Genomic DNA, 22,615 nt, shown 5'->3' on the forward strand with positions numbered 1-22,615 from the left:
AATTCCCCATTTCCCTCTACACACACTCATAATACAGCATAATAGACCACACCACACAGTATGATGCTCCCACTGTTATGATTAGTGATGAGCGAGTATACTCGTTGCTCGGGTTTTCCCGAGCACGCTCGGGTGATCTCCGAGTATTTGTTAGCGTTCGGAGATGAAGTTTTCATCACCTCTACCGAATGATTTACAGCTACTAGCCAGGGTGAGTACATGTGGGGGTTGCCTGGTTGCTAGGGAATCCCCACATGTAATCAAGCTGGCTAGTAGCTGTAAATCATTCAGCTGAGGCGATGAAAACTTCATCTCCGAAAAGTAACAAATACTCGGAGATCACCAGAGCGTGCTCGGGAAAACCCGAGCAACGAGTATATTCGCTCGTCACTAGTTATGATGGCTCCTATGTTCCTCCCACACAGTATAATGCCCTCACACAAATGTCCTCCAACTTGCTGGTGTGTCCTACTCCTCTGATTGATCTGCTCTCAGTTGATCGCCTCATTAAATGAGAATGTCATATGACCTGAACGGCCTTTGCAGGTTTGTCATTCTGTACATAGGCTGAGCGGCTCTCTGCTTCACTATAAAACTGTATTGGTGTCTTGAGGAATCACATATAGTTGAAGTTGGGACATGTTCAACTTCCCAGGACAGTGGAATAGTTCCCCAAATTTATTACTGTCCCACTGAATCCAGGATGGTTGGGAAGTATTCTCAGATTACTACTGCCTATTGAAGTCTATGGGAAAGAACGGGTCAGGAGGAGAGAGGAGAGTAAGCTGAATACACACAGACCTATGTTGCTGTTGCTGCTTTCTCACAGCTGGATTCGCATCCTCACTACTCAGTATTGCCATACAATTGCCTCCATGTTACTTCTGATTCCAGACCTGCTATATAGAGGTAAGGGAGAAGGAATCCCTCACATTTGTGTGTACTGTATATAGCAGAAATCCTAGTCAGTCTCCATTCACCAGCTCAAAGACAACTGAAAATTACGGATAGAGCCTGCAGAGGGAAAACTGGTGAAAAATCAGGGAACAAGTTATATAGAGTAATGGCCAAAAATAATGTAATTCTGGAAACAAAAAGAAACAAACCATGAAGGCATGAAAAGAAGTAGACAAGAGAGAGTACAGTTGAAGTTGATGCCTAGCAGAGTAGCTGCAAACTAACACCGCCATCTGCTGGTCACAGGGGAAAGTGAAAGTAAAAAAGAATGACAGTAGTAGGAACTTAATAGTGGGACTGGGAAGGGAACCTATGTTTCCAGAGGAGATAAATTATAACACCAGAGGGAATTGACACCAGAACCTGGACAGGTCGTGTGGCTGCTAGGTGGGTGGGCTTACAGCCAACATCGCCACAGAAGAGTCCAAGAACTGTCAGATGCCGGAGAAGGCCTGAGCTATGAGGAAGATTCATACCTCATGGAAGTAGAAGATCCGTAAGCAGCGCCAGTAGCAGATCCATAATCAGCACCAGTAGAAGATCCGTAATCAGCACCAGTAGAAGATCCGTAAGCAGCGCCAGTAGAAGATCCATAATCAGCACCAGTAGAAGATCCGTAAGCAGCGCCAGTAGAAGATCCATAATCAGCACCAGTAGAAGATTCGTAAGCAACGCCAGTAGAAGATCCATAAGCAGTGCCAGTAGAAGATCCGTAATCAGCACCAGTAGAAGATCCGTAAGCAGCGCCAGTAGCAGATCCATAATCAGCACCAGTAGAAGATCCGTAATCAGCACCAGTAGAAGATCCGTAAGCAGCGCCAGTAGAAGATCCATAATCAGCACCAGTAGAAGATCCGTAAGCAGCGCCAGTAGAAGATCCATAATCAGCACCAGTAGAAGATCCGTAAGCAACGCCAGTAGAAGATCCATAAGCAGCACCAGTAGAAGATCCGTAATCAGCACCAGTAGAAGATCCGTAAGCAGTGCCAGTAGAAGATCCGTAATCAGCACCAGTAGAAGATCCGTAAGCAGCGCCAGTAGAAGATCCATAAGCAGTGCCAGTAGAAGATCCGTAATCAGCACCAGTAGAAGATCCGTAAGCAGTGCCAGTAGAAGATCCGTAATCAGCACCAGTAGAAGATCCGTAAGCAGCGCCAGTAGAAGATCCATAATCAGCACCAGTAGAAGATCCGTAAGCAGCGCCAGTAGAAGATCCATAATCAGCACCAGTAGAAGATCCGTAAGCAGCGCCAGTAGAAGATCCATAATCAGCACCAGTAGAAGATCCGTAAGCAACGCCAGTAGAAGATCCATAAGCAGTGCCAGTAGAAGATCCGTAATCAGCACCAGTAGAAGATCCGTAAGCAGTGCCAGTAGAAGATCCATAATCAGCACCAGTAGAAGATCCGTAAGCAGCGCCAGTAGAAGATCCATAATCAGCACCAGTAGAAGATCCGTAAGCAACGCCAGTAGAAGATCCATAAGCAGTGCCAGTAGAAGATCCGTAAGCAGCACCAGTAGAAGATCCGTAAGCAGCACCAGTAGAAGTCTGTAGCCATCGCCAGTAGTTCTGAAAGCAGCACCAGTAGAAGTCTGTGACCAGATCCGAAACAGGCTCAGGAGACTATCCGGCTGTAGCAGAGGACGAATCCTATGGGCCGTTACCCGTTACTTCCTGCCTAGATGTACGGCACATGGAGTGGGGTCGGGCTGTGCTTCCATGGAGACATAAAGGCATTAACAGACATTTAAGTGCTAGCTATCAAGAACGTTGTATGTAATAGAACATTACACAGATATTGTATTTAGTCGCATTGCTGTGTGGTGATAATATAGTCTACTGACCCCGTTACTGTAACCCGCCATAGAGTACTTATTTGTGTGTATATATATAGATCGGTAGATAGATATACAGTATATATAGTGTTGGTTAAGTGCCTCTGCCTCCTCATTGTCTGCACTGTTGTATCCATGTTACCTGCTTACAGGTATAACAGACGCACACACAGTATATTGCAAATAGCCAGTGCTATCAATAATAACAATGGCACCCTTCCCAATGTCATAAACAAATAAGGTCATGATATGTTTCCTCACACCTTGGAAGAAACTTCCAATTTTAATAGCAATATAGGTGGTTTATAGGTTATTCTTGTTGTTTTTTGAGAGTTTATGAGCACCCCAGTAGTTTGAAACTATGTGGCGTCCTTCCATTGTCAAAAAGGTAGCATATTCTTTAAAGTCATCTGAAACGACAGGAACGATTTAACCTGTGTGGAGATTCCCATTAATTGCTGTCTTCTTTCTCCCCAATATTCTGTCCTCAGTTTACTACTTTTCGCTATTTTTTGGCTAACTCGTTTCACTCTTTAGGCTTTAACGTTACCGAGAACTTCTCTTGAGCTCCCCTTGTTGTCTGGAACACTCTTTACTCACTTCCATTTTTTGAACTTTCCAAACCATCATTACAGTCTTCCCACTTCTTCACAATCCATTGATCCACTCCCATATCACTTTCGTAGTTAACAACTGCTGAAGCATACAATATCTCTCCTACATCCTTTGTTCTGCTTTCTCCTAGGTACTGTCCTTAGCTGGGAAACACCATCTTCTCACATTGTGTTTACATTCTGCCGACAAACTGGCCGATCAGGGGTCTAGAAGATCTTCTGAAGAGCCAAGGGATTGACACAATAATGGGACATAATGGTTTTTTTTTAAAAAAACGAACCTCGTTTGAAGATTTTTTTTGGAATCAATTACTTCCAAGTGTCTAAATAACATCTTGATGATATGTCCAACTCCATGTCACCATGTCATTTAAACAATGATAATCTGTGACTATATCCACTTGTCCAGAATTGCTGGTGACATAAACTCCTCGTTACTAAATGTGAGGATAAAATCCTTCAACGCCGTCCTATAAATTTCATTTACACATTCTCTTAGAATTTCTCAATTTCTGATCATATTCTATCAACTCATTGCCCGCATTCATTACACAACGAGCTATACACGTACCTCCTGATTGCCCAATTTTGTACCTGCATTGAATTCGTTCTCCGAGAAACCTATGATATTACTTTTAAAGAAAAAAAAAAACATACAAAAAATATGCATTGGATAACATTAAGAGAAAGGAGAGTTGGAAACATCTGCGTCCTAGAAATAGCTCAGCGGTATCTAATCATCTGTCTTTTGACTACAAGATTAAGGATCTGCTCAAAGTCTGATTAAGAATGTAGAGTTAGAAGATAAATACATTCTGCTGAAATTAAAGAGGTTTAAGTCCAATCTCCGAATTCATCAATGTAGTCAATTTCTAAGCTGTCGTAACAACACTGGATTATTACAAGGCTTTTCTACCAACAGGGCATGAATGGTCCCTTCTACCATCTATGTGGACCTTGTAGTGATATTGTGCACTCCATGGCCAAAAGTATATGGACACCTCTCCTAATTATTGAGTTCTGATGTACGGTTATTGGAGAAGCCCCCGGACTAATCCTTACTCAGATCTCGTCATGCAAGATAGGGCATGAAAAAAAGAGATGAGAACTCTATCCATATCCATGCCACCTGTCATTAAATAACTTTGCCTTGGCCTGTAGGAGGCTGTTTGGGAAGGTTGAGCCTAGAAGACTGGGGCGAGAAAAAGATGTTCCATGTCACACACTGACAGGTAAATGGAGGGTATAATGAGTCGAACGCTCATTGTGACATCACATGGACAAATATATACCGGGTGGGGGTTGAGGTCCTACTCAGATGTGTTTTGACCGAAGTGGAAACTCTACTATCCTGTAATTTCCATGGATAAACATTGGTGGAACTATTGGAAGAAGTGAAGAACTTCCTTTGCGATAAGTCAGTTTATGAAATTTCAATATCTATCTTGGTAAACTTTTAGTGATATTATTGTGTCTAAAGACCCCCATTGACATTAAACGCGCCAATATCGACAAGTTCGGGGACAGTCTAACAAGTATGGGAGCCCGTGACAGGTGATTGGGGGAAAAATAAGCTTCCGGCATGTCTGAATTCGTACTGCCGATACTTTTGTTGTCTAAAAGAGCGATTGCTCCTGTGTATGGGAGACTCGGACCATACAACTGTTGGCCGTGCAATCAGCTGAACCTCCCTGTTAGGGGGATTTCACATTGCGTTTAGGCAGGACTTATGTCCGAACCCCCCTAAAAAACGGGATTTGGATGTATGCGCCAACGGGGCCATAGACGATTATGGCGCCAACAGAACAAACATGCGCTCTGACGTGCATCATATTCAGGTGTATACACCTACTGGAGGCAAACACTCAGGCGTAGTAGACTGCAGATTGTAAAGTTGCTTGTTTCTCCATGAACTTTGAAATTTTTACAATTTTTCTAATATGATGCAAGTAACCCTTTAAGAGGTGTCTGAGTTGACAATCACAGCGCTAGAATGAGTAGTTATATCCACAACGTAGTGATACATGTCTGAGCACTCAGGGTTTGACCACTGCTTCCGAGAAGTCCCATGAGTGAACGGAGCGGTAATATGCTTCATGACCTGCTCTCCATTAGCTTCAGTGGGTGAAGTGTAATGTCCATCTCTGCCAGTCCTGTAGAAGTGAATGGAGCAGTGGTCGAATATTCAAAGGGACCTTTGAGATTGGTGGAGGTCGCGGTATTATTCAGCATTGGGTTAGAGAACGCGGCACCTATAGACTTCACTAGGCCCTAATTGAGCATATTGACGTAGTTTTTGTCCTACTGACCTCTTAAAGTGATTTCAAGTGGTTGTCCACCCCAGGAAAATTTTTTTAATTTACTTATATATTTTTTTTACTTAAATGTGTGTATTGGGGCTAAAAATCAATTTTGCAATTCATCTTCATTGAAAATTTGGCTCCATTTGGCTCTTTATTTCACTGCAGACTCAACTTTGATGTGGTCCTTGGTTATAAATCAACTTTGAAGAGCTAAAAAAAACATAATAGAGCTACAAACTCTCCCATTGGAACATAAGAACGAGTTGACTGACAATTTCTTAGTTAATCCATTCTGCAGCTAGCAGTAGACAGGGCAACACATTGGCTATAGAAGGCAAACGGTGCAAAATTCGTAATAAAACCTAATTACAAAAATGATTTTTAGCCCAAAACATATGTTATTACGTAAGAGAAAAAAAGGTGAGTAAGGCTAGTTTCACATTTGCGTTTAAAAACGCAGCGTTTTTAACGCAAACGCATGTGGTGAAAAAACGCATGTATACCCGTGCAAACGCTGCGTTTTTTGGATGCATGCGTTTTTGCATGTGGTAAAAAAACGTGGCGTTTTGACGCGTTTACATGCGTTTTTTCCTGCGTTTGCGTTTTTGAAATGCATGATGAGAAGTGTGTGACAGCTGCCAATCATCAAAATCAACTAGAAAACCCACTATAAACAGAAATAGCTAGGGTTAGGGTTAGGATCCCTAGGGTTAGGGTTAGGATCCCTAGGGTTAGGGTTAGGATCCCTAGGATTAGGGTTAGGATCCCTAGGGTTAGGGTTAGGATCCCTTTAGGGTTAGGGTTGGGGGGTGGCTTATCAGTGTGTATTCTTGTGTTTTTCTATAAAAACGTATGCGTTTACATAGACAGCAATACGTTTTTTTGCGGCAAAAAACGCCTCTAGAAATTACTACATGTTGCATTTCCGCAAAAAAACGCAAGCATAGAAACGACGCATGCGTCGTCAAAACGCGGCAAAACGCATGCAAAAAACGCATGCGTTTTTAATGTTAAGTATAGAAAAAAATGCATGCTTTTTTTGCGCTAAAACGCAGCGGCAAAAAACGCAAATGTGAAACCAGCCTAATCCCTTTAAAAAAATGTATCTGCATACGTTTTATTGTTTTGCACAGTGTATGTATAATTCAGGGGCAAATCACAAACTCCAGTATAAGGCACCAATATTATAAATGGCACATAGTAGGCAGGGGCATAGTGACACCTTTTCCTTTGGTACCCTGAGACCCTCAAGTTACGCCTCTGTTAAACCAATACCTATCGGATCTAATTCTCCGATCAATACCATGATGAAGAATGAGACTAATGATATAATGCTACACCGCGCTTTATTACAGAGCATTACTGATTATCAGACATTAATGCTAACACTTCATTAATTAATTGGAGTGACTGAGATGGAGCTGATTAAATCTGGTCCGGACTCTGGAAATGACTTCACATCATTATTCTTGTCTATGAATTATTAATTCCTGCACAGTACGGCCGGCTGATGCCAGTATTCCCTTTTAGATCTATTTTTACCGTCACTTTGATTTAGCGACAGGAAGGAAGAAATGACACAAATCCGTCAAACTCAAGGTTCCATCCTCGGAACCCCCGCGACTCTGGATACTATTTTGTGCATGCTTGTAGATCTGTGTGCTAACTTTTTATTTTTTTCCAGAAAAGTTATAACTTTTTCAGAAATGGGGTAAAACAGCACCCAAGTCTTTAAAGTCAAGGTCGTCATTATGTAAGGCGCACATTCCGCCTTGAAGACATGAGTACTGTTATAATGTATAATGTGTATTGTGGTAGGGTGTAATGTAATGTGTATTGGGACATGTATTATTAGTGACTGAGTTGCAGTTTAACTGACAGTAGGGAGGGTTAGGGTAAATAATTGAGATTAGCCCAGAGTGGGAGTGGCTAAGGTGAAGGGGCAGAGACAGTTTCCTGTCAGGAAGTTAGATAGAGCCCAGCGTGCCACAGAAGCATACCTAAGTTCTCACCAGTCAGCAGAGCCACTTGATGTGGGTGTCCCTGACCTGAGTGGAGACCGAGGCAGTGAATAGCATGATCCTGAACATTCATCTGCGGAGCCGTGTGTCCTAGGGAGACGAAGAACGTACAGGATAACAGAGGATACCACCTCGCGCCATGTTACACTTAGCGTGGTTGGCAGATTTGGAGTGGATGGACTGTGTCCCCATCCTAGGGACTGATAGGGGAGAATGGATTGTGCCCTTGACGTAAACAGGCAACACTTAAAAGGAAGAACTTTGCCATGTCATGTCGGCTTTAGGGCCCTTGCTAGAAAAGGCCAAATCAAGCCGAAGTACTGGTGTTGGGTTAGGAAAAGAAAAAAAAGAGAAAAAAGAAAGAAAAGGACTCAGATTGTCTTGATTCCGGGATCTGTGTTACTCAAAAAAACCTCCATATTGGCTGACATATGTTGTGTGCGGTGATATGTATTGGTGTATTTCAGGATTTGCATGGCAAAGGCCGGTCATCATTAAAGAAGGGGGAAATGTAAGGAGATCGACATACTGCGCACATTCCGCCTTGAAGACATAAGTACTGTTATAAAGTATAATGTGTATTGTTGTAGTGTCTATTGAGACATGCGTTATTAGTGGCTATATTGTTGTTTGACTGATAGTAGGGACAGTAAAGGTTAATGATTGGTCTAGCCCAGAGTGGGAGGCGATAAAGTGAAGGGACAGAGACAGTTTTCTGTCAGGAAGTTAGATAAGGCCCAGCGTGCCATAGAAACATACCTAAGGTCTGACTAATCAGCAGAGCCGCGTGTGATCGTTGTCCCGTAAGTGGAGACTGAGGCAATGGATAGAGTGATCCTGAAGAAGCTGAGAGCTAGAAGAGAGAGGATGTGCTGCATCTCCATCCAGCGCCATTTGATGAGCCTTGGGTCCTAAGATAATATCGCACCGGATAACAGAGGATACTGCCCACGCCACGTTACAATTGTGACATTGTGGGACTTTATGACTTTTTGGTGAACAGAGGCAGAAGTTGGGTAATTTTAATCGTGTTGTCTTATTGTGAGGCGGCCCTGTGATCAGCTGTCCAGTTTCACAAAACTTCTGCTAAGTAATTTTACATTTAACCCATTCCAATAGGCTTCTGACTACGGAATTTAAAAACTTCTCTCTATCAATAGCTCAATCTTTTGGCTTGTAGAAATGGGCTTCAGCCATATAAAATAAGGCACATGTCCAGGGTTACAATAATGAGTCTTCTCTCCAATAACAGCACCTGGTATTGCGGCTTTTCCAAATTTATTACATTGAGCTGCCATATGTCATACAACCACCAGCGATCACAAGTTTCTGGGGAAAAAAACAGATTTTTTTTTTTAAATCTTGGACAAATCCTTTACATGGAGAAGAATTCCAAATATTGTGCGTGAAATTATAGATGCATGTGACCTCAGCATCTCAGGAGCGGTGGACACTCACACATCTGGCTATAGACAGTTTTATTGTAAGATCACCAAGAACTCAGAAAATTAAAAGCTGACAAGACGTTGGCTCTTCCAAACGTATGTAAAAAATAGGGAGAATTTAGTCCTAACCACTGGCTGTATTTTTTTTTTATATTAGGCGGCTCAGAGAGGTGATAAATATCCTGGAGAAACAATGATCAGGAGACTGGAGATTATATCACGTGTCACGTGTTGGGTCTCGCCTAGACCATTTTTCTGATTGAGTACTTTTGGGTACTGCTCCTGTATCTGTTAGATGAGAGGTGGAATTAAAAACAATAGTTGGGTCACAACTGCTGGGCTGATCATTCCGATTCCTGACTGTGTAATCCCTTAGATGCCTCGGTCAATAGCATCTTAGTAATTAGACAGAAGGATCAACCTTTGGCCAGGGTCACACTTGCGAGTGCAATGCGAGAAGCTCGTGCGAGTCTCTCGCATCAGTACCCGACACTGACTTTGGCACTCAGGACCGGAGAGTGCGACTGCATGTATTTCTATGCAGCTGTATGCTCCGGAGTCCAGACCCGAGGGCAATGCCGGGTATTGATGTGAGAGACTCACACGAGTTTCTCGCAGTGCACTCGCAAGTGTGACCCCGGCCTTTCTCTGTCACTCCATAGTAACGCTATTGTGGAGGGCAGATGGGTCATTCTGGCAGCTAAGGGTCGTAATACGAAACTATCCTCGTACCACAAATACTGGGACAAGAAGTTCTTCTGGTCTCCACGGTGTAACTCCTTAGATGCCACAGTCAATAGTGATCCTGGCATCTAAGAGTTTAGATAGAAGGATTGGCTTTCTCTGTTACTCCATCATTCTTGTTTGATGCGATTGTGGGGTGCCAATTGTTCATTCAGGCAGTCGGGGAATCTAAAAATGGCCCCCATGTATTCCATCCCAGTACATTTGTTAGGCCCTGTCAGAGACTGACAGACTTTGCACCCTGTGAAATAAAAGTAATTATCTACTGAACATTCATATAAAAGTCCAGTTTAAGGTCTAAAAAGGGAAATAAAATGTCTAAAGACATTGTTTTAAGCTTTTTTTTTGTATTTTTTTTATGCATGGCATTTTTCTCATAGCCCCAAACACAAACAAGGTGGAGGTGTTGGTCTGCCTCTTTTATCAAAATGTGCTTTTATTACTCCAGCGCCCTCATTTATCTTCCCAACTTTTGAGGTCTACACTGTCAGACTTTTCCACCCCATCTCCCTGTGAGTGGTAGTTGTGTATTGCCCTACTGGCCAATACAGCCAGCTCCTGGGTCACTTCACAATCCTTTCTATCTGCACTTTCTATTCTGTGACATTCCCTCATCATGGTAGACTGTAATATTTCCACTAATAATTCACTTTCCCGTCTGACGCTCATCTTCTTTCTCTAACCTTCTCTCTCAACATTTCACAGCTTGCTAACTCCTTACACATGAAGACGGGAATACGCTGGACCTAATCTTCCGATTCTGCTCAGTGCATGATTTCACAAGTTCCCCTCTCTGACTACAGCCTTTTTTCCTTTGCTGTCAATATTTGCTTCAGGTCATCCCCACTTACCACACATACAGATGGCAGCAAACCTGGCCAAACGTCTGTGGAGCAAATCCCTTTTGGCACTTACAGTTGTGGCCAAAGTATTGGCAGCCTTGAAATTGTTCCAAAAAATGAAGTATTTCTCCCAGAAAATGATTGCAATTACACATGTTTTTTTTTATACACATGTTTATTTCCTTTGTGTTAAATTTCACACAAAACCCCAAAATGGTCCTAACAAAATTGTTCACACCCTCAACTTAATATTTGGTCCCACACCCTTTGGAATATGTAATTGCAATCAATCGCTTCCTATAACCATCAACAAGCTTCTTACACCTCTCAACTGAATTTTTGGACCACATTTCTTTTACAAACTGCTCCAGGTCTCTCATATTTGAAGGCGCCTTCTCCCAACAGCAATTTTATGAACTTTCCACATGTGTTCAATGCGATTCAGGTCTGGACTCATTACTGGTCACATCAGAATTGTCCAGAGCTTTGTTTCCATCCATTTCTGGGGGCTTCTTAAAAGGAACCTGTCACCCCGTTTTTTCAGTATGAGATAAAAATACCGTAATATATGGCCTGAGCTGTGCTTTACAATAGGGTATTTTTTTGTCCCCTGATTCCCCACCTATGCTGGCGAAATACCTTACAAAAGTCGCCGTTTTCGCCTGTCAATCAGGCTGGTCTGGTCAAAAGGGCGTGGTCACAGCGCTGTTTCTCCCCCACATCTTGCTTATCTTGAGTTCACATCTCGGCTTCAGGAATGTCAAAAGCAAAAGAAAACTCAAAGATGCTGTATGATTTTTACAGGATGTAAATGTTGAAGTGGTCATGTTGTCCCTACCTTCAAAAAACTAAAGAAGATGGAGGCAGGAAATTACAGGCCAGTGAGCCTTACTTCTATACCTGGAAAGATCTTTGTAAAAATATTAAACAGCATGTATGTAAGTACTTGGATAAAAATGCAGTAATTAACTAGAGCTACCATGGGTTTGTAGCAAACATGTCATTCCAGACTAATCTAATTTCCTTCTATGATGGAATAACTGACTGAGGGGATTTGGGAAATGCTGTAGATATAGTATATGTTGACTTCAACAAAGCATTTGATAAACTATCTCATACTATCCTTACTGAAGAAATGACCAAGTATGAGATTAACAAGGCTACGGTTAGGTGGATTCATAAGTGGCTCAGTGATTGTACTCAAAGTGTGGTGATAAATGGTTGCACATCCAATTGGAAAAGTGTTTCAAGTGAGGTACCACAAGACTCTGTTCTAGCCCCAGTGTTGTTCAAAATTTCTATAAATGATTTAGATAAGGGAACTGAAGGTAAACTAATCAAATTTGCAGATGATGCAAAGCTTGGAGGGATAGCTAACACTAGAGAAAACAGAGAAAGGATTCAGAAGGATCCAGATACGCTTGAACAAAGGGCAGTGACTAATAGAATGGTATTTAACATGGGGAATTGCAAGATTCTACATCTGGGCAAGAATAATGAAAATTACATCTACAGAATGGGACAAATAGAACTAAGCAACAGCACGTGTGTAAGAAACTTGGGTATACTAATAGATTACAGACTGCACATGAGTCAACAGTGTGATGCAGCAGCAAAAATGGCAAACAGTTCTAGAATGTATAACTAGAAGCATAGAGTCTAGATCACATGAAATAATTATTCTCATCTACTCCTTCTTGGTCAGTCCCCATCTGGAATACTGTGTCCAGTTCTGGGCACCACATTTTAAAAAGACATTGAAAAGCTGGAACAAGTTCAGAGAAGAGCTACCAGGATGGTGAGTGGACTGCAAAGTATGTCCTACAAGGAACGAATAAAGGATCTGGGAATGTTTAGCTTGCAAAAAAGAAGGTGAAGAGGAGAGTTAATAGCTGTCTACAAATTATTGAAGGGCTGTCACAGTGTAGTGATCATCCTTTGTCTCATGGAAACACGAGAAGCAATGGAATGAAACTGAAAGGGAGAAGATACAGATTAGATATTAGAAAAAACTTTTTGAAAGTGAGGGTGATCAATGAGTGGAACAGGCTGACACGAGAGGTAGTGACATAATTTTAAAAACTGAAAACCTGAAGGTGAGTATGTCTCCATTTCTTATTCTAAAAACATCTACACCTAAAAAAAACTGCATCACACAAGTCCTTTAAAAAGGTGTTAGAAATTTGAACCAAATCAAATTATTTTAATATATAACTTACAATCTTACACTCCACAACATCTCCAATTATTTTGTATATTTTTCTAATTTGTGTAAATGTACATTTACAATTGATTTTTTGGGGAATACCCAAAAGTAGGTCATTTTATATTTTTATTTTATTTTATTTTTTTGCATGATCAGTTCTGTGACTAAAAGGGTTTTACACGGCGAAGCTGATTGATAATTAGAAACCATTAGTCTCATTTTAAGATCCTCATAATATAGTCATTAGCCAAGTCCCCTAGGTTTGTTTCTCATTCCTACACTGGGGTATGATGTCATTAATCTCTTATCAACCACCCAGATGGGGATTTAATTCAGCTTGGATCAGGAATTAAAAGATTTACTTCATTAAAGGAGCTGTTTATAAAACAGAAGAAACATCATGACATGAATAAGAAAATGGCAAATTTGTCCTTCTAGAAAAGATTGTTGCTGATGAGTAGCAAATTTTGGTCTATGAGGCCCAAACATTTTTTGACTCAAATTTCTGTACACATTTTTCAATGTCTTATGGGTAATAAAAGGACAAGTTCAACAAAGGTAGGCTCCGCGATTTCAGAGCAGGACTCTTCTGCATTAGAGCCACGCCCAGTGGACACTTCAAGGTTCATTTGCATATGTCACCGAATTCTTTTGATCTTCAGTGGATTCCAAATACTGGGTTAGTCTGGGAGCAAAATGCAGAACCTAGATTAGACGTCACAAAAGAAGATCCGCTAAATAAATTTAGACCCCTCAAATATGGCAGACCCTCTCCCCCCCCAGCCTGGAAGCCCCGTTCATGAGCTGTGCCTGCTTGAAGTGCCATTTATAGACCATGAACAAACTCAAAAATCTAATCTTTTTTCTTAAAGGTGTATTTATTGCACAACTTAATATACTTTTTAGCCTACGGAATAAAGTTAACTTTATTAATGCAGCAGATGAAACAATTTTAATACGTTAATAAAAGTTAAATATTGCCTTATATGTACCCCAAAATGGCGCCACTGACAAATACGAGACCTCGTACAGAAAAAATCCAAGCCCTCGTACAGCTAAACTATTGTAAAATAAGTAAATAAATGACAGTTCCTAGTTGCAATGATGAAAAAAGCAAGAATAGTTGTTCAGTAATTAGAGGGGTTGTTCGGTCAAAACTGATAAGTGTGCAGTCACTCTGTGTCACTACAACTTATGAATCCCCCCAGCATCAATGTGCACTACAAGGAGTCAGACCCGGGAACAGAGGGTGTGTGTGAGTTATAGATACTCCTGACCAGTGGGCACGGCCTCGCTGTCCATACACTTGTATTGAGCTGAGGCCGCGCCCCGTCTAGTGAGGAGGCTGGCCAGTGGCCGTGTCTACATGGAGAGCAAGGCCGGGTCCGAAACTAGCGAATCCCTGCAGCTCACAGTGCGCGAGCTGGGGGATTTATAGGTCTACAGCCACACAGAATGTCTGCAGACTTATTGGTTTTGAGCGCACAATCCCTCTAACGGTAACGTATCATCATAAAATAACCTACTGTATAAATCAAGTTTCTGTATTAAATGTATACTGCTATACATGGCTGATAACATTGGAACCACCATTCACAATAGGTGGTGTCACAGCTCACCTCCTCCTCCTGTACAATGACTGATAACACCTCTATATACAGTAGATAACACAGGATCCACCATTCACAATAGGTGATGTCACAGCTCACCTCCTCCTCCTGTACAATGACTGATAACACCTCTATATACAGTAGATAACACAGGATCCACCATTCACAATAGGTGATGTCACAGCTCACCTCCTCCTCCTGTACAATGACTGATAACACCTCTATATACAGTAGATAACACAGGATCCACCATTCACAATAGGTGATGTCACAGCTCACCTCCTCCTCCTGTACAATGACTGATAACACCTCTATATACAGTAGATAACACAGGATTCACCATTCACAATAGGTGATGTCACAGCTCACCTCCTCCTCCTGTACAATGACTGATAACACCTCTATATACAGTAGATAACACAGGATCCACCATTCACAATAGGTGATGTCACAGCTCACCTCCTCCTCCTGTACAATGACTGATAACACCTCTATATACAGTAGATAACCCAGGATCCACCATTCACAATAGGTGATGTCACAGCTCACCTCCTCCTCCTGTACAATGACTGATAACACCTCTATAGACAGTAGATAACACAGGATCCACCATTCACAATAGGTGATGTCACAGCTCACCTTCTCCTCCTGTACAATAACTGACAACACCTCTATATACAGTAGATAACACAGGATCCACCATTCACAATAGGTGATGTCACAGCTCACCTCCTCCTCCTGTACAATGACTGATAACATCTCTATACACAGTAGATAACACAGGATCCACCATTCACAATAGTTGATGTCACAGCTCACCTCCTCCTCCTGTACAATGACTGATAACACCTCTATATACAGTAGATAACACAGGATCCACCAGTCACAATAGGTGATGTCACAGCTCACCTTCTCCTGTACAATGACTAATAACCCCTCTATATACAGTAGGTAACACAGGATCCACCATTCACAATAGATGATGTCACAGCTCACCTCCTCCTCCTGTACAATGACGGATAACACCTCTATATACAGTAGATAACACAGGATCCACCAGTCACAATATGTAATGTCACAGCTCACCTCCTCCTCCTGTACAATGACGGATAACACCTCTATATAGAGTAGATAACACAGGATCCACTATTCACAATAGGTGATGTCACAGCTCACCTCCTCCTGTACAATGACTGATAGCACCTCTATATACAGTAGATAACACAGGATCCACCATTCACAATAGGTAATGTCACAGCTCACCTCCTCCTCCTGTACAATGATGGATAACACCTCTATATACAGTAGATAAGACAGGATCCACCATTCACAATAGGTAATGTCACAGCTCACCTCCTCCTTATGTACAATGACGGATAACACCTCTATATATAGTAGATAACACAGGATCCACCATTCACAATAGGTGATGTCACAGCTCACCTCCTCCTCCTGTACAATGACTGATAACACCTCTACATAAAGTAGATGACACATGATCTTACCATTCACAATAGGTGATGTCACAGGTCGCCTCCTCCCCCTCACTTCACAATGACCTTTGCACAGGCTGATCAGATGCTTTAATACAATAGATTCTGAGTCAGTTTATTGCTGCTCATGTGTGTGTGGTACTATGAGTTTAGAATAGCGCCATATGGCGAGTGAGAAAATTGAAACATTTCTATTTTATTTCACAGAGATTGTGATATACATATGAAAAAAAATTATAAAAAAATCCTCATTTATACAGTGCGTCAATTTCTGATGACACCTTTTCCTGTGACGATGAAGGGGGTTAAACAAAATGTGATGCAGAGAATAGTAGAAATGACCCTGTATGTTAGGCTGAATATTACCGTAATACCAGTAATTAATAGCGCTGGCGATGGTGCGATGTGCCCTTTGGTGGACGTCTCCTCGTCTGCACTTGATGTCTAATTAACTAGAACACCGGGCTTTTCTCCTAATGAAGCAGACATTTCTGGCCCCGTCTACAGGAGATGAAGCCTTTACCACAAAAAGAGGTTAATTTGTGGAATGCAAAAACAAAATGCAATTATGTTTCAATTTAGTAAGAAATTACTTCATTTACATAATAGATGTAACTTAACAATTGCTTTCCCTAATGGAGAACTTAGGAGACGCAGCTCAAAACTCCGAGAGTTAATGATACTTATATATATATATGTGCGGTATATACTGTATCAATATGTAAGAATGTATGCTTTATATGTACATATAATCAAAAACACTAATTTATATATATATATATATATATAATTATAGAGAGAGCTTTTTATTATTATTTATCTACATATACCGTACAGTTTTTATTTATGTATTTATATAATTATATAGTTTTTTTTAGTTTATATATATTTTTGTTTTGCTTTATTTGTTATTTATTAATGTATTTTTTGCTATTTTTTTTGCAGCCTCTGGGGGCTGCCATTTCTACCGTATTTGCTTGTGTGTAGGTGTCGCTGCACGGCATTTACAGAAGAGACAGGGAACAGGAGTGGGAGATCGGTCTTCATCCCTGTCTTCTATTAGTTGTGCACTGCGCACACTCACTGCCATGAGCAGTGTGCAGCTGGAGAGACTGCCTGACTCCTGGCTTTCTGAGCCTGGTGCTGTACGATGAGCTCCTCCATCTTCTTTCCTCACTCGCCGACCCTTGTTTCTTTTCTTCCCTGGTCAGTCTTTGCTCCTGAGGACGTTTTCGTCAATCACTGTGCACACCGTGCAGTCACTGGTGATGTTCTGTGATTCCAAATGTTATTGTTCCCTCGACCCATTCTAATGTAAGCAGGTTGTTTGGATGTGCAGCATTGCAGACAATGAGGAGACAGTGGCATTTAACCAACACAGAAGGGAAATATATATATATATATATACAAACAGGTGCTTCTCACAAAATTAGAATATCATCAAAAAGTTTATTTATTTCAGCTCTTCACTACAAAATGTGAAACTCATATATTATATAGTCATTACACACAGAGGGATCTGTTTCAAGTGATTATTTCTGTTAATGTTGATGATTATGGCTTACAGCCAATGAAAACTCAAAAGTCATTATCTCAGTAAATTAGACTACTTTATAACACCAGCTTGAAAAATGATTTTAAAATCTGAAATGTTCAGTAAATGCAGTCAATACTTGGTCGGGGCTCCTTTTGCATCAATTACTGCATCAGTGCGGCGTGACATGGAGGTGATCAGTCTGTGGCACTGCTGAGGGGTTATGGAAGCCCAGGTTGCTTTGATAGCAGCCTTCAGCTCGTCTGCATTGTTGGGTCTGGTGTCTCTCATCTTCCTCTTGACAATACACCATAGGTTCTTTATAGGGTTAAGGTCAGGCGAGTTTGCTGCCAATCAAGCACAGTGATACTGTTGTTTGTAAACCAGGTATTGGTACTTTTTGCCGTGTGGACAGGGGCCAAGTCCTGCTGGAGAATGAAATTTCCATCTCCAAAAAGCTTGTCGACAGAGGGAAGCATGAAGTGCTCTAAAATGTCCTGGTAGACGGCTGCGCTGACTTTGGTCTTGATAAAACACAGTGGACCTACACCAGCAGATGACATGGCTCCCCAAACCATCACTGATTGTGGAGACTTCACACTAGACCTCCAGCAGCTTGGATTGTGGCCTCTCCACTCTTCCTCCAGACTCTGGGACCTGGATTTCCAAATGAAATGAAAAATTTACTTTCATCTGAAAATAACACCTTGGATCACTGACAACAGTCCGGTTCTTTATCGCCTTGGACCAGGTAAGACGCTTCTGGCGTTGTCTATTGGTCATGAGTGGCCTGACACAAGGAATGTGACACTTGTAGTCCATGTCCTGGAGACGTCTGTGTGTGGTGGCTCTTGACACAATGACTCCAGCAGCAATCCACTCCTTGTGAATCTCCCCCAAATTTTTGAATGGACTTTTCTTAATGATCCTTTCAGGCTGCGGTTATCCCGGTTGCTTGTGCACCTTTTTCTACCACAATTTTTCCTTCCACCCAACTCTCCATTAATATGCTTGGATACAGCACTCTGTGAACATCCAGCTTCTTTAGCAATGACCTTTGTGACTTTTCCTCCTTGTGGAGTGTGTCAATGACTGCCTTCTGGACATCTGTCAGGTCAGCAGTCTTCCCCATGATTGTGGAGCTACTGAAACATACTAAGGGACCTTTTTTAAATGCTTAGGAAGCCTTTGCAGGTGTTTTTTGTTAATTATTCTAATTTACTGAGATAATGACTTTTGGGTTTTCATTGGTTGTAAGCCATAATCATCAACATTAACAGAAATAAATGAAAAACACTATAGAATCCTTAATTCAGTGACAATCCTGAAGTGTTGTAAGCACATGATCAGTAAATTTCCTTTGAGTTTTTGCAGTGTATTTTTTTCTGCAGCATGTCAAATCTTTGTGCTTTTCTGCAGAGATTTTCACCCATTGAGTTCAATTGAGTCAGTCAAATCTCTAGCGAAAACCCAGTTATAAAAATGTTTGCGGATTTGCTGTGGGTTTGCTGAGTGTTTGTTTGCGCTTTTACCAGCTTCCTATGATGCTTCAAATGATTTCATCTGTGTAACAGCGTGGGAGACACTGGCGCAGTGGTTGTTATCAGCGATAAGGATACCGCTGATAAGACCGTCAGTCAGAACGCTGCAGGGTCATGCTGTCAGATGTCAGCGTGAACCCGCAGAGATACTGTCACTCGCAGAGGTGACCTATGGTAAAAAACTTGACCGCAGGTCAGCAGGCATGGGCTGATGAAAGACTACTCCTCCCACCAGGCTACGTCTGCTGTCACTGATAACAATGATGGCAGGAGCCGCTGATGGGAGAAGTAGTCTCTCGTCAGGCAGCTCTTGTGCTCATACTTAAAAAAAAAAAATAAAAACCCACATTTAACATAATTACATACATATTCAAATAAAAATAAAAAACATTATACTCACCTTACACCAAATCTTGATGCCCTCGTCTCCTAGAAAAAATGTAAAATAAAAAAACAACATATACACACCTTAATGCCCAATCCCCGATGCCCATGTCTCCTAGAAAAAACAAAAACAAAAACAAAACACCATATACTCACCTGTCCGCCGTAGTCCAAGTAACCCTGAGTGTCCCACAGCCATCTCACGTGTAGAACAGTCACATCAGGAGATGTGACTGCTCTACCTGGCCGAAGGCGGTACACTGTCAGGACGTAATCGCTCCCGCAGTGTATAGCACTGAGCTGCCATGAGAGAGTTCACCGGGGTTCATCAGCTGATCAGCTCCGGTGCTCTCCCTTATGACACCACCACTGTGTGAGAACTTTCTTACGCAGCGGTGGTGCTGTTAGAGAGAGCACCGGAGCTGATGAGCTGATGAACCCCGGTGAACTCTCTCATGGCAGCTCAGTGCTATACACTGCGGGAGCGATTACCTCCTATGTCAGTGTATAGCCGGCTGTCTTTGAGAGCAGTCACCACAGTGACTGCTCTCAAAGTGATCAGGATCGTCGCTTAGTAATGAGAGTGTCGGGCTGACACCTTTCATTACTAAGCCTAGGGCTTGGTGTCAATGACAGCTGCTGACACCAAGCCCTAATCACATTACCCTGATGATACTGCATCAGAATGAAAAAGGTGTTATTGAATTAAGAAATTTCATCACAAAACTCTTTTGTTAATATCTTTATTTAGCTCAAAAAAGCTTTCTTTGCTGTACAAAAACGCATGCAAAAAACGCACCAAATATCGCAGCAAAACGCGTGTTTTTGCCACAGCATTTTTACTGCCAAGAGATGAGCAAATGCTCAACGTGCGCACATAGCCTAAGAGCTTCAAGATGGAGTTTCTATCTCTAAGGACTTAGGGAAGCCCTGCGTTGAAGAGATCAGCATTCCCTAAGAGCTTCAAGATGATGTTTCTGATTACCGCATATACTCGTGTATAAGCCATTTTTTTGTGCTTTAAACGCCGGCCTCGGCTTATACATGAATCACGGTACTGAAAGCCGGTGGGGGAGGGGGAGTAGCGGGTGCCAGGAGACAGCGCACACATCATACTCACCTACCTGCACACCCTTGGTGCTGGCACTGCATCTCGTTCCGGCCGCCAGCGCCTGCCTGCAGCTCTTCCTGTGCTCAGCAGTCAAGTGGTACCACTCATTAAGGTGATAAATATGGATGAGTCCCCACTCCCATAGACGGAGCACATATTCATCACCTTAATGAGCGGTACCACATGACTGTTGAGCACAGAAAGAAATGCGGGCAGTCGCCGGCGGCTTTAATGAGATGCAGTGAGAGCACCCAGGGTGTGCAGGTAGGCGAGTATGATTTTTTTATTCAATAGGAAACATGCACAACCCTAGGGATAGGGAATAAAGAGGCATGCATAAAGGGATGGAACGGGGAAGGCATTCATACCAGGACAGGGAAGGGGAAGGCATGCATACAATGACAGAGACAGGGGAGGCATGCAGACAGGGGCAGGGACGGGAGGCATTCATACCAGGACAGGGAAGGGGAAGCCATGCATACAATGACAGGGACAGGGGAGGCATGCAGACAGGGACAGGGAGGCATTCATACCAGGACAGGGAAGGGGAAGCCATGCATACAATGACAGGGACAGGGGAGGCATGCAGACAGGGGCAGGGACAGGGAGGCATTCATACCAGGACAGGGAAGGGGAAGCCACGCATAGTAGGACAGGGATGAAGGGACAATGCAACTTCAACTGTATTTTTCTCTTTTGTCCACTGCCTGACACTAAACAAACAGGGAGGAGTGATGTCAGCGGGGACTGCCCACCAGGAGCGGACACAGACAGAAGAGGCTCCTGTGCAACAACAATATACGGGACTTTGACAGTCCAATCTCTCTTCATAATATACAATTTCAACTGCTTTGGAGTTAGTAGTGGCCTCCTTAGCTCGTGGATGCACCAAGTCTTTCCCTGCTGACCAACTTTTCAGCTATCATAATGTTAATGAGCATTGTTTGTTTTTTGGGAGTTTTTTCGGCAAATATATGAAGCTGTTCCCCCTAATGTCTAAAATTGAAGATATGTTATATATCCTTTTTTTATTTTCTCACTTTGAAAAAATATTAGTTGTTTGAAAAAAAAAAGTCTTCATTTCCTTTTTAAAAAAAAAGAAAAGAATTAATAATAAATAAATATGATATATACATATATAAGCCATTCCCTGTGTTAAAATTGCATCACCAAGAAGAAAAAGTCGCAGAATTATGGAAGTCACAGGGTAGAGTTTTTACTGATCTGCAGAGGATGAAAAAATGGAAACTAGTTTTTGAAACCTCTTGATTTATTTAACCTGGCGTATGAGCGATGATAGCGATGCCTCGGCTGCTGTCAGTGAGGTTAGTAATGGTCGTCTGAGGCTCAATGCACTTGGGAAAATCATCAAGATAATTTTTTTATTATTATTGCTATTATTATTATTTTTTTGTCCAGTGTGGAAAGTTATGAAACTGTGCAAATCCATTTTTTAAGGGATTCGTCTTCATTACTGTTGAAAAAAAAAAGCAATTGAATGTAAGTGATTTCTAAACCCCTGCTTTTCCTCAGTCAATTTGCCTGCTTTCAGCTGCATTGATATTAGATATACCTTGGGAGTACAGATGATGGCAGTGATGGGTCAGCAGCACCTGTGTCCTCTTATGAGGCTTCCTTCACATATCCGGTGTTTTCACACGAGTGATGTCTGTGATTTTTCAAGGACAGCACTCATACGTGTTACAGTCTATAGCACCATACACGTACCCGTGATTGCTCGCGGGCCAAGTCTACTCACGTCGACATGTCTGATTTTAGTTTGAGAGTAAGATCAAATTCGGAAATGAAAGTCAATGGATCAGTGAAAAATATCGGACCGTGCTAAAATGATATCCGAGTGATGCACAATTTTCAAGGACGGTCAGAAAGGCAAAAGTAAAGAAACTTTTATTTTTTATTTTTATCCATGTGTGAGAAAAGTTGATGAAGCTCAGACCACACTGTGATCGGTTT

General features: G+C 41.9%; 1 protein-coding gene across 1 annotated transcript in view; it reads right to left on the bottom strand.

Moving 5' to 3' along the window:
* Positions 1-1,414: 1,414 nt before the first annotated feature.
* The window catches only part of LOC138671546 (putative per-hexamer repeat protein 5), a 30,839-nt gene continuing 9,638 nt past the window's right edge, over positions 1,415-22,615 (bottom strand). Inside the window, exon 2 of the mRNA XM_069759725.1 lies at positions 1,415-2,527. Coding sequence (XP_069615826.1) covers positions 1,415-2,527 — 1,113 coding nt within the window. The remainder of the gene's footprint in view (positions 2,528-22,615) is intronic.

Source organism: Ranitomeya imitator, chromosome 3, assembly GCF_032444005.1.
Source record: "Ranitomeya imitator isolate aRanImi1 chromosome 3, aRanImi1.pri, whole genome shotgun sequence".
NCBI lineage: Eukaryota > Metazoa > Chordata > Amphibia > Anura > Dendrobatidae > Ranitomeya > Ranitomeya imitator.